Source organism: Haplochromis burtoni, unplaced genomic scaffold, assembly GCF_018398535.1.
Source record: "Haplochromis burtoni strain Fernald_Lab_line unplaced genomic scaffold, NCSU_Asbu1 Contig_250, whole genome shotgun sequence".
Lineage (NCBI taxonomy): Eukaryota > Metazoa > Chordata > Actinopteri > Cichliformes > Cichlidae > Haplochromis > Haplochromis burtoni.
Window position 1 is genome coordinate 428,575 of NW_024582611.1, and position 19,544 is coordinate 448,118.

Here is a 19,544-nt window from a genome sequence, read left to right on the forward strand (position 1 = left end):
AGGTGCGCTAAACTGATTTACTACAAATCACCAGCAACCTTTGATAGACACATGACAGAGGTTTGCATGTAGCCAGTGCTGCTTTCACCATATTGGCATTTGTTCATAGTGTCAATAAAGATCATTTGAATGAAGTAAAAAGAGTCCAGTCTGAAGCAAAGCACTGTAAAGAAGACTTGAAAGACATAAAAGGGGGGAAAGGAAGGAGATAGTAAAAACTCAGTGTTTGGAGAAAAGGGAGGATGGAGAAAAGAGAAGTGAGAGAGAAAGGATACGTGTGAATTTGAGGGAGAAAGAGAGAGAGAGAGACTATGGAGAAAAGCGGAGAGAGAGGAGGAGAGAGGATAAGTGAATGGAAGTGGAGAGAGAGGGGGTGGGAGAGAGAGACTCGTGTAGAACACTCTCCTGTAGTTCTGGCTCCGGAGACGCGCTGGACGCAGCGGACTGTCCCGGCTCCTCTCGATGGTTCACCGCAGCCCGGAGGAGGGACAAACCTTCCACCGCTGCCCGGAAATCGGTGCCCAGGAGCCGCACACACTCTGATAACTGTAAGGCTTTGCTGCTTTGCCAACTTTCACGTTATAAAAAGAAAGGGAAAACATCAAAGGGAACTCCAAGCAAAACCTATCGGAGCCTCTCCGCGTCTCTGCCCGCCGAGCGCTGCCTCTGCTTGGACTTGATCAGCACGCGAGATCGCCGAGATTCCAGGGACTTATCCGGATCATCTGCTCACTTATTCAGATGAAACTATTCACCACGAACTGGTTTACACTGTAAACTACTCGGAAGTGTGAACGTGAGTGCGTTAACGGCTTTTGTTGGCTTTTCTAACGCGTTTTTTTGCGCTCGGTGTGCGTAAAATCCGCGCTAAAACAAACCATCCGAAAACAGAGACAGCGGAGCAGAGGAAGGAGGCAGAAGTCAGTTTATATTTGGTGTTTTATTGGTGTTCGAAGTTTATGTTCCAAACTGAATGCTTTTATTTGGTTGGTGAGACTTAATTCGTCACGAGTTTTAAACGTAGAAGAAAAAAATATGCAAATAGAGGCAAACAATTCAGTTATAAGATCATTTTTATTTTAAGTCATACAGAAGATTCTTTTATTTGTACATCGTTTACGTCTGCTTATTTCAGTGGATGTAATTGTTTCCTCTTTTTAATATTCGCCAATATTCACCACTATAAAAACTCTTTCTACTTTCTAATAATGTCTTCTTAAGATGTGTAGAATCGTACCTAATTCTTACCATTGGAATTTAGATCTGCAGATTTTCTTTTCTTTTTTTTAAACAAAAAACACACCAGTGTGGACATCCACCTTTGAAATTCCTCTGTGAAAGAATTCAGGTTGAACCAGTGGAGTATTTAAGACTGAACAAACTCAGCATGATCACCAAAAACATCTGAAGCATGACCCTCTCACTCTTTTTTAATTATAAACACGGATATAAATTTAAATTTGGAATTTTGTATCGGATTTTATCCTTTTTAGCTTGTTTGAAGCCTAAAAACACATTAGGGTGACTGAAAGGAGAGCAGAAGCCAGACTGTGAAACATATTTATTTGAGATTTGGTTTGCAGTCAAAGTTGTAGAAAAGTGAAACACCTGCTTTGTAAATTTATAGATAAAAAAAACTCAGACTACATGTAATGTTGATAAATTGTCATTTTAAACTTTATACCTAAAACATTTCAATGCAATTTGCACCATTTTACATTTACAATTTTTACAAAACGCAAGAAAAAGGAAAAAAAGTAAAGAAAAAAAACAAACATTATCGATCAGCAGGCTGATGTTCAATGTGCTCACAAATTTAACACAAATGTAATTTTGGATGAATCCTCAGAAAATAAATTGTTTGAAACAAAACGCTTTCTGGTAAAAAAAAAAAAAAAAAGTGTGAATCAGGTGTGATCTGTTGTAGATTTTGAAATGAGCAATGACACTGAATTCTGCAGAAAAAAAATCAAGCAAACACATTGGTCATCAGTTGAGTTCTGGAGTCGAGCTCTCTCTTAAGTCCCTGAAAACTGATTTATGTAAAAACGCAGTAACTTAAAGCACTGATTTTATCTTTTAAAAAGTCATAAATGTCTCACTAAAGTTGTCAAATATTTTAAAAATTAATTAAACACACAATTAAAAAAATTTGTCTGTAGTGAATCTGACACTTGTTGTATTTCCCGTGTTTGAAGTGAACAAACTGGAACCCCTGCATGTTCAGCGCTTCATGTTTTGACCTCTTGAATGTTTCTATATGTTTTTTGATCCTGATGATTGATGCCGCTCTCTCTCTGATGTTTCCTCCCAGCAGTCAGTGGACAGCCATGCTGAAGCCGGGCGACCCGAGCGGTTCGGCCTTCCTTAAGGTGGACCCGTCCTACCTGCAGCACTGGCAGCAGCTGTTCCCTCAGGCTCAGCTAAAAGCTCCTCTGGCTCCTCCGCCGCCCCCACCTGACCGTCTCTCCATCCCTATTGACACCATGCGCCCGTCCCGCCTGCATAGCCACCTCCTAGCTTCCACGCACTGCACTTCTTCCTCTTCTTCTTCCTCCTCCTCTTCAGCAGCTTCTTCTTCAGCAGCAGCAGCAGCCGCAGCAGCCGCAGCGGCAGCCCTCACTCCGTCCACCTCCATCTCCATTTCCACCAACGCAGGGCTCTCTCAGCTGCCTGTGCCCCAGCAGATCGCACTTTTTGGGCAGGCATTGGCCCCAGTGTGTGCTGGACCTGGAGGTCCTGGAGGAGGAGGAGGAGGACCAGGAGGAGGCGGAGGAGGAGATCTAGTGGTGGTGGTCCCTCCAGAGAACCCGCAGGGGCTCAACCCAGCAGCTGGGCTCCTCCATCAGGCCAAAGAGCAGAGCTGCGGAGGGGTGGGGGTTGGAGTGGTGTCGTCCAGCGTGAAGAGCAGCAGCAGTGGAGGCAGCGAGGAGGGCGGCAAAGGGACCGTGACGAGGTTCAAGCTGACGGCAGAGGAGCTGGACTACTATCTGTACGGACAGCAGAGGATGGAGATCATCCCGCTGAGCAACCACACGGGAGAGCTCAACAACCGTAAGTACACACACACTGACACACACACTTTATTTAGAGAAGCACTCCTGTAATCTTCAGTTCTAACAATCCTTCTATGGCGCTCGACCATGACCTTTGACCTTTTGGTGTACTCAGTGTTTAACTATCAAGTACTTATAATCACACTGTAGTGTTTCTGTCGGGCTTAAAATCATCTGCTCAGCGTTTCAGGTGTTTTTTAATCCTATTACTACAACTAAAATAACAAATTTTTAATAAAATGTTTAACCACTGAGTGTTGCTAATTATAATATTTTATTTTAAAAAATTGCTTATTTCTATAATTTCCCATGAATATTTATGTATTATTACTGCAAAAAAATTTTTTATTAGTTTTTGAAAAGTTATAACTAATCTTTTAAAATATATATTTTATAATTTTAAAGATAAATTAACACATAACGTCTGCTCTTTTGGACCACAATAATTTTCTCTTTTGTTTTGCGGCATTTCTTTCAAAATACACACATATGTGGCATGCTGCCAGCATCGGTTTCCACCTAAACAACCTCTTGAAATTACAATAATTTATACAGACGATTCCCAATAAAATGATGTATTTAAATCTCCTCCATCACTCGACATGTGATTCACTCCTTAAACTGCACATAATTTCAGATTTATTTGGTCATTAAAGTGCAGTAAACTTGTAACTTAAGTTTACGAGCAAATCTAAAATGATTTAACTAATGTAAGACTTAATTTCATTCACTGCAGTTTTAAAGCGTGTCATGCAGCACTTGTGTGAGACGTTACAGTTGGTTTGACAGCTGCGGTGCTGGACAGTAGGAGCTGGAAGGAGAGGATAGTGGTTGGCTTGGAGGGTCAGAGGTCAAAGGTCAGCAGCCTGGCCTGGGATCACGCTCTCAGACAGCAGCAGTCCTGCAGCTCACAGTTAATATTAACCAGAGTCCATTTGGATCTTATGTTAAAAAACAAACGCCTCTTTTCTCTGCACCTGTCGGCCTTCACGCACCATTTAAGGGTGTTTATTAGAGTGCGCTGTCATTTCACTCCGGTCAAAGCTGCGGATTATTTCCCGAAAAGTAATAAAATTTAATATTAAAAAATAGAAACATTTAGAGATTTTTTTTCTTAGTTTTATTTTGTTTTAATGTTTTTTCACTTTTACTTTTTTTGTGTTCTTCGAAAAAAGACAATCTTCATCTTAAAAACGGATATTTTTCACTCTAAAGCCGACTAAACTCCAGCTTCGATATCGGCTGTGAATCCTCACACACGTTTACACAGATATCGACGAGGCGCTGTCATGCGTAAAAGACGCACGAACACGCCGGTTAAAATCTCTCCAGTCTGGCCTAGAGGTGCGTTTCTTCAGTGCTGTCGGGACGTCCCGTTAAAAGAAACACACACACACACACACGCATACTTCACGGTGGAGGCTCAGCGCTGAAAACAGCCGCTGTGCACGTGGAGATTGATTTAAAGTTTCGGAAAGTTTGACATCTATCAGGAAATCACTTAAATACCCAGAAAAATGCTTCTAATTTCATATATATCAGTGATTCAGTTTTCTGTTGTGATGTGCATTACCCTCTGAATATAATCAAACTTTCACCGAGTGAGTTAAATCCTGAACTGAACAGATTTGTTCAAGCGTAATTTAAGTTTTTGAAATCGCATTGTTTGCCATTAGTTTAACATTACAGTCAGAATTTATTTATTATTGTAATTTAATCATTTATTAGCCCGATTCTTATTATTTTGCTGTCGCGCAGTTTTATTTTAATGTCCTCACAACATTTCTAACATTATGGAGGAATTTTTCGCTCACTGCTTTAAAAAAGGTCCGTTTTTGATTACTCTAATCTCCGACTTCCAGAACATTCCCACACAAAAAAGGTGATTTTAAAGTGGCTGCACCGTGATCCATCTTAATTTCAGTCGGATCTCATTGTTTTTTTTTAAGTGTTCAGAATTTGCAGGAGAATAACGAGGACTTCATTTTATTTCTTTTGCTTTAAACGTTAAACTTCGTGCTCTCTGCTGCTGCAGCGTCACCGCTCTGTCTCGTTCTGCTGTAATAATCCTGTAATCTGGCGCTTTGGCGTCTGTGCCGTAACCTCGGGATTCATCTCCGCCGCTTCTGCTTTCAGGCGTTATGGCAGCGATCCTAAACAGCACGCAGATTGTGTGTGTGTGTGAGCGCGTATATTCCGCGGTGATAAAACGGACCATCAGCAGTAATCTGAGTCGATACGCGCCGGCAGGGCCGATGAGGGATGGAGGGACAAGCAGGAATTAATTGCCGTATATAGTTTTGTGTTTGTGGAGGGGAGAGAGAGGGAGAGAGTGAGAGAGGAGGAGGGGGGATCGATCCACCGACCTACCGGCCCGCTATTTATCATCCCAACACGGTCGTATTGAGGTCTCCTGGGTGTGTGCGCGCGCGCGCGTGTGTGCTTGAGTGGGTGGAGTGGGGGTGTAGATAAAGCAGTCACATACGCACTCCTTCATGTGTCACTGTCACAGCTCGATTATTAATCACAGTAATAATAATAATAATAATAATGATGATAATGATGATGATGGTTAATTATTATCCATTTACGTTTTTACTTATTTAATGTGGGTGGGGCGGGGGGTATTTTTTTATTATTTTTATTTTTATTTAAGTTCAATAACTGCAAGTCGTTTATCCTTCTTTGCTATGCTAACAGGTTCTATCTGAATATTTATGGCACTGATTTTCACGCTTGGTTTTTTAGGGCTCTTACGTCTTTAGATAAATATTTTCAAAAACGTAGAATGTTTTTTTCTCTCTCGCACTAATAGAAGAATAAATGTAGAAAGCATCCACCAACAGAATGCGGGTCTGACTGAAGGTCTAGCTCGCCATATGTTGATACAGTTTAAAATAAATTAAGTTATTATTAAAATGATTGACTGCAATGATTTGTTGAGTGACATAAATTATTATGTCACTATTTTGTTTTTTGAGAGAGGAAAACTGCAAATGTTTACCTCTTACATGTAAGAAGAGAGGGCCACTTGTTTTTTGTTGTTTTTTCACTATTTTCTAATTGATTGATTAGTTAAAAGATGTTTTTTTCTCCAAACATTGAATGATTATTAAATTAAATAATTATTAAAACAGTTTAAAGCTTTCACAGATCAATCTTTGGTGTACCTCAAAGTCCAGCAACATTGGATCCCACATTTGCCATTATGCCATGGAATAACCTCTCATTAGCCCATCACAGTCTGCTTTTGTTACATGAGCTTTCTGTTAGAAGCTTCTAACCCAGGATAAACATGAGGATGCCTTTGTGACATCATTCGAGGTAGTTTTTAAGACTTTATAAAAATATTTTCCAAAGAGATTTTTTTTTGTTTTTTTCAACAGACTGAGTAAAACTACTGGTGGTGAGAAAACCGAGTTCTTTAAATGCTCCAAAATTTGTGAGTTTGTTAGATGAGTCAAAATGTTCTCAAACATTTGGATTGTGACTCATTTGTATTTAAAAATCATAATGTTAGTATTCACAGATTCTTGGCTACTTCTAGATTAAAAAATGATCAATAAATGACAAATTCTTCCATTAGTTGCTGCTATTACAAGCTAAAAATACAGATAAATCAAGCAGACCTACCTAACATGCTGGCGGATTAGCATACAATTAGTTCCTTTGGTTTATTGCCTAAATATATACATTTTTAGTTATTAATTTAATAAAATATTAATAATTTTTAATAAATTAAATTCCAGCCATATTTCCCCCAGTCCTTTAGATGTTTAAGTCATCTGTGTTCACATCAGTTTGATGTGACTGAGCAGAAGTGGAAAAACAAACCGAAAGAAAACATAAAGAGGCTGGAATTTTATGTTCAATAAATACATACATAAATTTTAAAGCTTTATGTCGATTGCCCAACAGCAAAAATGGCTGGAAGTTATCAGCCAGCTGGGATGCATTCTGCTTTGATAGGAAACACAGATCAGTTCTTCCGAGTTACATCTGGAGTTAATACCAGCTGACAGTTTTACAGTAATTTAATAACTGCTGAACACACACACAGACCTCTGACTGCTTGTATGTTGGTTTTCAGCCTCTGTCACTTTGTGTGGAGTCACTCAAAACAACTTTAGCACACACATTATACTGTGTGACAGATATTAAATGCAAATCACACTTTAACCTCTCTCTAACCGACAAGCTTGCAGGTTAAGTTGTTGTTTACTGTCTTTAAGTGCTAATGAGAGGCTTGAAATGAAATCCAAACCTTCTGTAAAGACGAGGAGCAAGCAGTACGTCACGTATGCTCTGTGCAAATCCAATTCTTGAAAAATCACATGCATAGAGTTCTGACTGATGCTGCGATCGCATTTTAAAGGCAGCATGCTGTGACTGCTGCCTGGATTATGTCTCATCTGGTTACATTGATGCAGGGAGAAGGATTCAGAATCATGCATGTTAGTAAAAGATTGTGGTTTTCATTAAATATTTAAAATCTAAACATGTCATGGTTTGTTGACATGTTTAATATTAAACCATGACAGTATTTCCTGTGTTTGATATGTGTTTCTCCTACAAAAAACAAAAAGCCATCATATTACAGAGCTCCAGATACAATTATTCTCTGTGTAAGAGCTGATGTTGCTCAGAAAGACCTCACAGAGCTGATTTTCCTGATTATGATCAATCGTGGAAATAAAGAGGGTTGAAAGATTTAAACCAGACCTGTCTTAGAAAATCATTTAAAGACCTTGATATTCTGCCATCGATGTAATTCAAGTGAAGAAAAATAAATAATTGCATTTATGAAATTCATAGTTACAGTACAGCAGTCAAGCCTGTTATGTTTAACATGTATATACATAAAGTGTAGATCTCCCAGACTGGACACAGGACGACACCTCTGTCTTTCAAATGGTTTTGAGAAAAGAAAAATAAAAGAATCACAGAATGTGAATAGTTTTTATGTATATATTTTATGATTGTACAAGCATTTTTATTTTAATTTTAAAAGGAGAACCAAAACCAGGAAAAGGGTTTTCTACCTAAATGTGTTTTTAAGATGTCCACAAGGATTTCTGACCACTACGAGGTGGAAGAACAAACTCAAGAATACTGAATATGTTACAGAAATATATATTTATTCACTTATAAACCTCACTCTTTGGGCAAATGCTGACTTTGGAGTCTGAATTTGTCCCTAATACAACAACAACTCTTAGTTTTTAAGTGGACTCTGCCTCTACAGCCACTTTGTGTGAAACAACTAAGGTGTGTTGCTTATGAAATCCATGAAGTGCTACAGAGAAAATTACATTTTATTTATGTAATTAACACATTTTGAACTCTTAAAGAAATATAACAAAAGGAAAGACACCCAGCTGAACTAAAATGATCCATGTAGCAAACAAAAACTGTTGTGCTGCCACCCTCATATCGCCTTTGGGCTTTTGGAGCCTTGACCAAACTTTTAAAAAAATAATTGAAAAAAAAGCACTATGCTGCTAAAAGATAAAAAATAGATATTTGCAAAATTCTGCCTAAATATGTATTTTACCTGGTTAATGTGTGTGGCGGGGCGTGGTCTGCAGCGCCGCTGCAGGGGAGGCAGACGCACCTGAGCGGCACCCGCAATCACGCCTCGCCGCCTTAACGTCTGTGCCATCTATGCTGTTGTTGGTGTGTGTCGGGCTGTGAGCTGCAAAGCTACAGCGGCTGTATGCGTACAGCAACCGTGTGTGAAAAGTGGTCAATAAAGAGATGCTGAAAAGCGTGTTCATGCAAACATCGTCGGGTCTGCCGTGATATGTTTACAATGGGACTTCTGCTCCTGAACCTCTGCGCACAGCGTCTGCAAATCGGGGCTGTACGAAGTCACTTTCATCTTCACGCAGGACCGTAAGCTGTCATCTGTGAGACGTGAGCTGTGTTTGTTTTTAACATAGTTCACGGTGGAGCTGCTGACATAATGTGGATCCGAAGGTCCATAATTGGCCTACCTGGGGTTGAAAGTCTCGATAAATGCACGCCGTTTCGGCGGGTACACCGGCTTCCGCGAGTGTGACGCTTATTTTGAGCGATGAAAAAATAAAAGAATATAATAGTATTTTTATATTTCAATATCACAATAATCTTCCAATTTAGAACTACAAGTTAAAAAAGAACTAACATAAATAAAATACACTTCAGCTAAATACTTCTAATTTATTTTCCCAAACCACACGGAGCCGCACTATAAGGACTAAAGAGCCGCAGGTTGCCGACCCCTGATCTAGAAAATTAAGACAAACTATTAGACACTCAATGCAATGTATGCCTTTGTTTTAAGAAGGTATTTCTGGCTTTATATTAAAGATGCTGCAGGATATATGTGTGTAGTTCACTTTGATGTAATAGATTAAAGCTGTACCATCTAATTTATGACCACTAGGAGGCAGAAGACTCACCACAAACTCCACATGACAGTTGATATAGCTAACAAAAAAGTGTTTTACACGTGTAACAGCAGAATGTCTTTTTTGTGTCCACTTAATATCTATAGTCTCAAAGCAAAATCCTGAGAGAAATATCTGCTTCTATAACCACTTCCTTCTAACCTAAAGAGGATAACTGAGAGCTAAAAAGTGTAGCAGTATAGTTCTGGTCGTAGAAGTATAAGCCTCACTGTGTGGTCCCATCTCCTCTGGACTCACAGCTGTGCTATTAACATCCACAGCTGTTATCAAATGTGATGATTTTGCCAAAGAGAAGTCACCAAAACTCAGATTTCTTGCTCTTTGATGCTTGTAATGGCAGAAAGTCAGGAAATAACACAAAGTGTATATTACTCTTACAGTTATTGCTGAAGATCAGAGTGACATAAGAAAAACTGTGGAGACTGAAAGAGGCACCTTAAAGTTTCAAAACATGAAAATGCTTGTTACTAAGACGTAAATGGAGCAGATTAATAACTCGGCGTGGAGTTTAAAGAGATAATAAAGAGATAAGAGATATCAAAGTCAAACACACTTATTAAAAAATCTTTTTTTATGAGAACAAAACACTTCATAAAGCAGCAGAATAAGAAGTGCCTGTAGCCATTTTCACTGGAAGGAGCTCGGGGATCAGAGGCAGAGCGGAGCTGTCTAAACACTGGCGATGGATGCAACAGAATACTGAGGTTGAATGATGGGTAGCAAGGAGAGCATGCCATAACAAGTTCACAGCCAGTTCATCAGTCTGGAAGAGAGGAAGAGAGGAGTGAAGGATAGAGAAGAAACAGAAGATATGTTCACCAATGACACTTTTACAGATTTAAGTCTGCTCCTGTATGCAGTGAATTAGCAGCAGTATCAGACGTAGTCTCAGTAGTGATAACAACAGAGTCAAATTAAAGGGGGACCTGTGTTCTTGGACTCTATTTAAAATAAACAATCTTTATCTCATTCTGGACCTTGGCGCATCTGGTGATATTATCACCAATCATCTGTCAAGACAAACAATTTTAGCTCCTCCCCCTTTCAGCTAACTTTCTTCTGATTGGGTCACGTTCATAAAAACAAGGTCTTACGGTCAAGGAGCTTTAGTGTCTCAGATGACATATTGGGGATATCTTTATGTCATCATACAGAATTGAGCCTTTAGAGCAGTCTGAAGTCTGAGCTTTTGGCTTACAAGGATATTCACACATATTCTGACCGTATTATATCTTTGTCACATTTAATATGAGCATGCATCTTTGTGTGTGTTGCATACAGTCATGTGAAAAGACATGCAGTTGTGAAAACAAACATACATAGCTTGTAGAACCACATTTACTGGCAATAACTTGTAGTACTATTTTCCCATGTGACTTTATCCGTATTCACATCATTGTGGAGCAATGGCCCAACTTTTTACAGTGTTGCTTTCATTCATTGTGGGCATTTGTTTATGACAGTCCCTTCACATCGATTATAAAGTTACTTACATGTAAAAGTATGTGTTAATGATAAGTAATAGGAAAAAAGTATACATAAGCCACAATTATATTCCCTGCTATCTTGTTGTATTGTTTCTGTAAAGAAGGTTTGTAGTTCATAGATTCATAAACCACAGTTTCTTCTCTTTCAGCGTGTGTGCACACATGTCAGGAGTGCATCAGCTCCTCTGAGGGGTTAACTGATAACCTGGCTCATAGTTTGTTTGATCTCTGTTTGATGGAGATGTTTGGGATTGTATGTTTCAGTTAACATGTAAATATGCTTTACATTTGTTATTTCAGTGTCGAAGCAGAAGGTCCAGTGATTTGATGTGTTTTGATAGACTCGTTGGTAAAATGTGGCTCATTCGTGTTCTTCAGATAGAAACATCCAATGTAGCGTAAGCATATTAATTTCTTGGCATTATAGTAGTTTTATTATATGTATTAGTTTTTTTTTTTTTATTCTTAAAGATATCAACAGCCGTGCAGGACTGACAGCTTGCAAAGATGACATAAAGGCCTATTCAGCCAAACCATTGTTGTTTATTGTTGTGGTTTCTCTTATGTTTTTATTCCAGAAACCCCACACACACACACACACGCACACGCACATATGAAATATAAACCTGGGTAACTTCAACTTAAATACAACAACCCTCTGAAGGATCCTCTCACGTGCTAAAACTGGAACACCACAATCTTGAGAACCAGTGATATTTATCATCAGATTTATAGGATCACAAGCTTGAATCAGGAGATTGCCTCAAACTCTTTGTGTTTCTAGCAGTCAGATGGATGTAGCACTGACAATGGTGGCCAGATGTGCAACTTACAGGCCTGGTTCGGTTTCAGCACCCAGGTTTGGGCCAGTGCACCCCAGTAGATTTATGTCTGCTTCTGTCTCCGGGACCTTTTGCGTGTTTAAAGCAAGGAACAAACTCTGGGTCTGAAAAATGAAGCCAGTGAGGAAGTGGCAGAGGCGGAAGTTCCTAGATTGGCCACTGGAGGCTCGCTCTAAAAGCCAGTTGATCTCCACAGACTCACATAATAAATCTTTTAAGTTTTACAGCAGAAATCAACATATTTACATCTGGGTGCAAAAATATTTTGGTCACTTGGACCGAAAAATAATATCTCTGCTTAGACTGTTGCCCTGTGGCTTGATAAGTAGTAGAAGATGAAATGGATGGATGGGTTTGTGTGTCTCCCATGCACTCTCAGGCAACAGCTTGCACAACTGTTAACTCAACTCTCCGTCCTCTCTTCTACTAACACTATGAAGGGAGCTGAAATTTAAAATAAATTAAACCTGAGAGTGACATCACAGCGGCTATGTCCAACTCTTATATATAGAATTTGACTCTCACTCTGTATGTATTTTCTATTCTCCTAAATTAAGTAACAGTGCTCACATTTGTGTTTCCTTTTGGTGCTTTTTTGTCTTTGGGTCTTCAAGATCATGTTTGTGTTTGTGTTTTTCTTCTTTTTGTTCCAGGTGAAGACCAGAGCCCTCCAATCCTGGGCCTCTGGGATCTCTTTGTACCCTAAAAAAATCAAGATGCTTTTCTTTTCTTCTGTTATTCCATATGTCTTCTTAGCGTTCAATATTTCTTTGGGTAAAAGTTTAAACATCCACATGCCCCCTGCCTCCTCACATCCTGATGAAGACATACTCTATGTCCAAACATTAGCTGCTGCACCTTATTAAAATCCTCTCGTTTTTCCATGCGATCTAGATTTAATCTTTCTTCTCCCTGCTTCAGTTATTCTGTTTGTCAAGGCTCCGCTTTGAGCTTTTGTTGGCTCATGTGTCGGGACTCCTACACACACATATGTATTTACTTAGTTATTTCTTTTGTTTTCTTTGGTTTGTTTGTTTACCCACATGAATGAAGCAGTCATGAGAGGAAATATCTTAAGTGGCTGCTCTGTGGTGTTTTTCGTTGTCGCAGACTTTACTTTTACCCCTGAGCTGAAATAAAAGTGACGTTTTTATTTTATCTTGGTTTAATAAGTCAAGGATCCTGGAGAATTTTTCCCATTTACTCGACCGTGACCCAGAGTTACATTTTTTGCTTTATAAATGACCATAATATGGTTTAATTAACTTCAATCCATCATGGTGTAAAAGCAGCCGTCAGTCGATCAAATGACGGATATTTAATTTTGGGAAAGACAGAAGAAAAACAACATTAACATCCTGTTCCTCTCAGCTGCTCTGTTCTGTGGGAGTTTTCTGCGCAGATAATAATCTCTCATTATGTTGCTACAGTCAATTAACATCCATTACTGTCAGACTGCATCTCTGAGTAAATGTTGACACTCGCTAACTCCCAGCAATACGCTCTTTGCCACATTTAACCTGGAAAAACACAGAGGAGAGGACTTTTTCCCCCTCATTTGGACTTCATCAGGGCTCCTGCTTTTTATTCCTCTTTTGCTTTTTCTTCAGTTTCAGTTTTTCATTCAGTCTGAAGGATTAACCACTGCTTAGAAAGATTTAATCATTCGTACTTCAATTTTGACTCTGAAACTGTTTATTTACTGTTACATAAAGATTCCAGATTAGATTTGCAATGACTGCTTTGTGGATTTTCTTCCAGTCGTGTAGTTACAAGTAAAAATACAAAAAGATATGTCAGTCTTTCATCCACTTACATCATAATGAACTGCAATTTGGAGGTTTCGGACTTAATGTGTGTGCTAAGGGGATTTTTTAAATAGCTGGTAATTAATAAAAAAGTATATATCAGTACAAAATCTGTATAACTGTGCCAGCATTCAGTCACATTTCCAGTTAAAACTTTTCAATTGGTGTTTTCAAAATGGAATTTGCAGGTTTTTAATGGAATTCTGCATAAACAATCCAAACGGATAAAATGCATTCATACAGTTATTAAATCAGAAGGTTCACATAGAAATCGGATTTTGAAATTTTGTTATGCTATCAAAACAAAAACTCCAATAAATTTTGAAAGGAAATTCCAGGGAACTTCCTAGATTTTCAAAATAAATGATCTATTTTCAACAATAAATAATAAACACTAGAAAACTGCAAAACATTAAAATATTAATTTAAAGGAGTGAGTGAGCACAAGTGAGTTTAACTTCAGTGAGAAATGATTTTGACATTTTGTGCCAAAAGCAACACATTTTTCATGCTCTTGTATTAATTAAAAGTCTGGGAACACAAGTTGTCATAAGGTTACAACAGTTCATAAGTGTGTTGATCTCCAAATGAAGACAGAGTACACATGTGTAAACACTTGAAAGCCCGCAGCCAGGACCCAAACAACACTTTTTGCCCTTTTGCCCTTTTTGCCCTTTTTGCCCTGGATACAGTCTGTTTGACCTGCTCCCCTCAGGCAGGAGGCTCCGGTCCATTCGCACCAGAACCTCTCGCCATAAGAACAGTTTCTTCCCCTCTGCTGTTGGACACATGAACAATAACCATATGACTGTTCCCACCACTAACACATGACCCTACGCTGTGTTCACTGCATCATACCATGTTTGGCACTGATCACCACCTGCACTCATGTATATATCATGTATATATCTATCCACTTAGCACTTTAATTCTTATTCTTATTCTTATTTTTATATTTTTATGACAGTATGTTGCACTGAAGCACCGCAGCAATTTCCTAATGTTGTAAACCTGCTCAACATCTGGCAATAAACCCTTTCTGATTTCTGATTTCTGATTAAAAATGAGTTTCATCATATTTAAAACAAATGTCTTCAGTTATGGTATGTTATGTTGTTTTGTTTTCAGTTTTCCATCTGCTGGTGTTAAAAAGTCTCTCTTTCCTTGCCAGGTTGTGACATGTGTGCAGACAACAGGAACGGTGAGTGTCCGATGCACGGCCCTCTTCACTCTCTGCGCCGGCTCGTCGGCACCAGCAGCACGGCAGCACCTGTCACCCTACCAGACATCCCTGATTGGCTGAGAGACCTGCCCAGAGAGGTGAGCCCCACTTCCTATATGCAGCCTCTAACTAAAAACAGTTTGGTTCAGAGCAAGTAAAATCCCCCTTTCTTCTCTGATATTTGAGTGGTTCATTATTTATTGAAAAATACTTAAATTCAATGTAGTGCCTGCAAAATTATATTTAATAGTAATCATATAAATGTACCTCATTGTGCACCCACTTGGTAGCAACATTTAATATCTTTATCTACTAATTTAACACCAGCAAAAAGCTTTAAAAGCTTAATAATCATAACATCTACATAGTAAGCCCATCAATCCCCTGTTGGTTATCTTTCCATTGCCATCTACCTTCATCATGACTACCTCTGCTTTGTATCTGGGTGAAGTCCGTTCATCTCTACTTCCAGGTATCCAACTGGTCCATGCCCGAGGAATGCTTATTTTTTATTGGCCACACACAATGTCAATCACAGTAACTGGGCTCAAACAGGTGTGGGTCATTTTGGTTGATGAATTGAGGTGTCAGTGGTGGAAAGTATAGCTTAGTAAAAAAAACAACAACACACAGTCACTGCAAAAAAACACACAATAGATAAATAAATAAAACTATACAAATACTGTGAAACTAGTACTTCCACTGGGTGATACATGTCTGATAAGTAGGCTGCTGTAAGACCATGATATAATAAATCACAGCTACAGTTTGTAAGTAAATTCTTCTACAGAACAAACTACACACGTCTCACCTTTAGCTGACTGCAGCTGCTGGTGTCACGTTGTTTTGACCTCTGTATGCAGGTGTGTCTGTGCACCAGCACAGTTCCTGGTCTGGGTTACGGAATCTGTGCAGCTCAGAGGATCCCTCAGGGAACCTGGATTGGCCCGTTTCAAGGAGTCCCCCTGATGCTGGAAAAACTGCAGTCTGGAGTGGTCAGGAACACCCGACACCTGTGGGAGGTAAGGAGGGGAGAGCTTTATATCTATGCGTGCACCCACGATTGCCTCATGGCTTTGTGCATTTGTGCAATAAGTGTCATTAAATCCTTCCAAAAAGATTCATGGCTGCTCCGATGCACAGGAATCAAAACCCATACGAGGAAGATTAATTATTTTTGGCTGGTAAAGACACATTTTGAAATGTATCTTTGAATTGAGATCAATAACATTACTGGGGTTGCTTTTTGCTTATTTACCCGGGAGTTAATGGTGCATTTTTACAGGTGGTTAGCTCATTAAATCGAGTTTTAGGAGAGGAAATGGAAAACAACAAACAGCTAGCTAGATGCTGGAGGTACTCTTAGGTTATACTTGTATCCTGACATACATGTGAAAAAACCATGAAACCGTAGTCAAGCGCCTGTTATACGTTCTTCATGTGCACTTGGAGTCTGCTTGTATGATGTATGGGCAATTGGTGGAATAAAGCGTAGTCTGTTGCGGACATTTGGACAGTACAGGGATGTCCTCATGGAGCCTCATGTTTATCTGTGACTATAACACTGGTTTTAGCATCACAACCATCTCATTATCAATGTTATCACACGATGGAAGTATATAGAAGGGGGTTATGTTATGTGCGTTTTTACGTTACGATGTCTACAAATTGAATTCTCTTTCTCTTTCTATACCTGGAAAGACTCAGCTGGTTTTTAAAAGAGAGTTTCTGTGTGGTCGAATACACATCAGTCACATAGTTTGAAATGAGGGCATGAGGACCAGACTTCCTTTTGTTAAAATGTTAAATTAACTAACTTGAATTGTTAGACCGACTCATTTATGTTAGGCTTCTTATTCAAGACCCCGGCAGTAATTGTATTATTTGCATCATTTGGATTTCCTGTTGTATTCTGCAGGGGGAAAAACTGATACTAATTCAACAAATAATAGGTTTTTAAATTTCATCCTGTTCTCGCGTTTTGCACTTAGTTGTGTGTCTGCCTGTTTGTGGATTTTTTTCTGTGCGTGTGTGCTTGTGGTCAGCGTCATGTCACCTCTCAGTCCATTGATCAGAGCAGATTGTATTTACATACAGTGGCAGGAGAAAGTCAATGTGGCAGTTATAAACAGCTGCATTAGCATTAGAGAGAGCGAGGGAGGGTGGACTGAGGCATGCAGGGAGACACAGAGATAGATGAGTCCCGTGTGGCTGAGCTGGTAAAGGTCAGTCAGACGTCGGTTGACCGGACATCAGTCTCTCTGCTGTTGGCTGAAGTGGGACAGGAGGTGGAGGAGGAGGACGTGAGCGTGGGTGGAGAGGGGCTTCTGGTTGTGGTGGTGGGAGGCTGTAGAGGATCACAGGTCAGAGGTTAGGGGGCACAGAAGACATGATCAGCCAAGTCCGGCAGGGCCACCAGGTCTTTGCTTGGGGGGAAAAAAGAACATGAAAGTGATGAGGATTAAACTGACGACATGTTTTTATGAGTTTATCTGATGCAGACAATCACTGAGCAGATTTTACTTTCACATCTTAACTCCTGTTGAACCCAATGTGAAGCTGCAGTTAAATCTGTTGTGCCCAACAGTATGACCTGCAAGAGCTAATCTGCCAAGTGACAGACAGCAGCAAACTTATTTATGACCACCATGTCTGCAGGTCATTTTCTAACCCATCTACTACACCTCCCCTTTTACATGCTATGCTTTTGGTAGAGCTTTGCAAAGCCTTGTCTGCTTGTTGTAGCTGTTTATCATCACCAGGGGGCAGTTTCATAAATATGTGAACTACTCTATTTCAACAATTGGATGCCATCACTTCCTGTTGAGTAGTTACTGGCTTTTTGGAAGACTATAAAGAAGTGTATCTTTGTACTCAGCGCGCCATCGAATGTCTTTGTGAATCAAGGCAGGAACATAATATCAATATTATATCTGTTGTCTCTGATGCCTGGGCTGGTCTGGTGTCTACAGTTATACACTTCTGTGATCAGGTAAAGATTGTGGAGACTTCAAGATTTTGTTTTTGTCCTGATGTGCAGCATGAATAATGAACACAGCTGATTTTAAATAGTTAGTTTAAATGGTCCTGTTCTAGTTGCATATTAAGGCTAATTAAAACTGACAATCTGAGACAATTTGCCTGTTTAAAATGAAATCTACAACACAAAGTGTAGAAACTGAATATTCTGGCGCTAAGATGTAAGAATATCCTGGATGTAATTTTTGTTTTGCTGCTGCAGCTCATTATTTGGACCTGGCACAAACTGCCAGTGACCCTCCATGAGGTCTGAAACCAGCTTTTTAAACTCACTAACCCTGAAGAAAATGGTCTGGTCAGATAACCCAGCTCTAACCGGCAGATTACCGGCTGCCAGGCTACGACTGGCCATTAGGCCTATTGATGAAGGAGCTTTACACACAGATTCCATTAAAACTCACTGGTTGTTAAACTCACTTATTGACGCCTCCCAAAACAGGAAGAGATGCTTGTCCTATAGCCAATCAGGGAGCTGGTGTCATGTTGTCTATGGCATCCTAGAAGAGCCGGTTTTAATTAAGACACTTACCGTTACGTCTGAGTGGAACAGCGGAGGGTTTTCTGGAGCGGCAGTATTTTACTGCTCGACAAATCGATCCCCTCCGAGGCAGAGCTCGGTGCTGGAGTCCAACTTTATGGTGGAATAATTCTTAAACTATCTGACCGGCAGCTTCATCACTCCCTACTCCAGCGCTGTGGCAGAGAAGTCAGGAGCAGAGCGCTAAAACTGAACTTTATCTTGATGTAAATGTAATTTTTGTAATAAAGTTTTATTTAGGGCTACATTGATGAGTTAATCAATTAAGTAAAATAAATACTGAGTAGGTTAAGCAGTTCCCACAGTCCAGTTTTTCTAATTTCTTACCTTAAGCTTTCTGAAAATGCTGATTCACTGATTATGCTATTATAGATAAATAGATTTTAAAATATATTCACAGAGTTAATTAAAACTTCAGAAAGTCCTTTCTGCTTGTTGGATGGAAAACGTGAAAAGGGAGGAAGAGTCAGATGGAGGTGAAAAGATGGTAAGATGGAAGGTGAAGGAAAAGGCCAGAAAAAGCAATGAATAAGTGCTCTAAGTCAGCGGTCCCCAACCTTTTTTGAGCTACGGACCAGTTTAGGTCCAACAATGTTTTCACGGACCGGCCTTTAAAAATTAAGGTGTTGCAGATAAATACAACAAAATACCAAGTACCAAAAAAAAGTCACACGGGAAAAGACCCAGGGAAACCCAGTTAACGATAAAAACAATAAAAAATAATGATAAAAACCGATAAGAACCCTGAAAACCATAAATTTCACACCTAAGCCTCAACTCACATGGCCCGGTACCAAATGACTCCGGGGGTTGGGGACCGCTGCTATAACTGACGGAAAGCACAGAGAAATGAAGAAAGGCGAGAAGGAAGGAAGGAAGGCAGGAGGTGGGGGAAGGATAAATAAAGTGTACAAAGAAGATGGAAAAGGAAAGAAAGGGATAATGAAGGGTGTGAAGCTGATGGGAAAAGGAACAAAAGGACAGACTGAAAAGGACAGGGAAAGGAAGGAAGGAAGGAAGGAAGGAAGGAAGGAAAAAAGGGATAGGAAGGAAGGAAGGAAGGAAGGAAGGAAGGAAGGAAGGAAGGAAGGAAGGAAGGA

The 19,544-nt window shown here is 39.6% G+C and overlaps 1 protein-coding gene across 3 annotated transcripts in view; it reads left to right on the forward strand.

Moving 5' to 3' along the window:
- Positions 1–393: 393 nt before the first annotated feature.
- Positions 394–19,544, forward strand: part of prdm6 (PR domain containing 6) — a 147,904-nt gene continuing 128,753 nt past the window's right edge. For 2 of the 3 annotated variants that reach the window (XM_005938642.3, XM_042227245.1), the window contains exons 1-4: positions 394–796; positions 2,318–3,054; positions 14,817–14,965; positions 15,731–15,889. In XM_005938642.3, coding sequence (XP_005938704.1) covers positions 2,331–3,054; positions 14,817–14,965; positions 15,731–15,889 — 1,032 coding nt within the window. In that variant the 5' untranslated portion in view covers positions 394–796; positions 2,318–2,330. Of the gene's footprint in view, positions 797–2,314; positions 3,055–14,816; positions 14,966–15,730; positions 15,890–19,544 lie in introns of all 3 variants that reach the window. The other variant, XM_014338863.2, reaches the window with a different exon arrangement.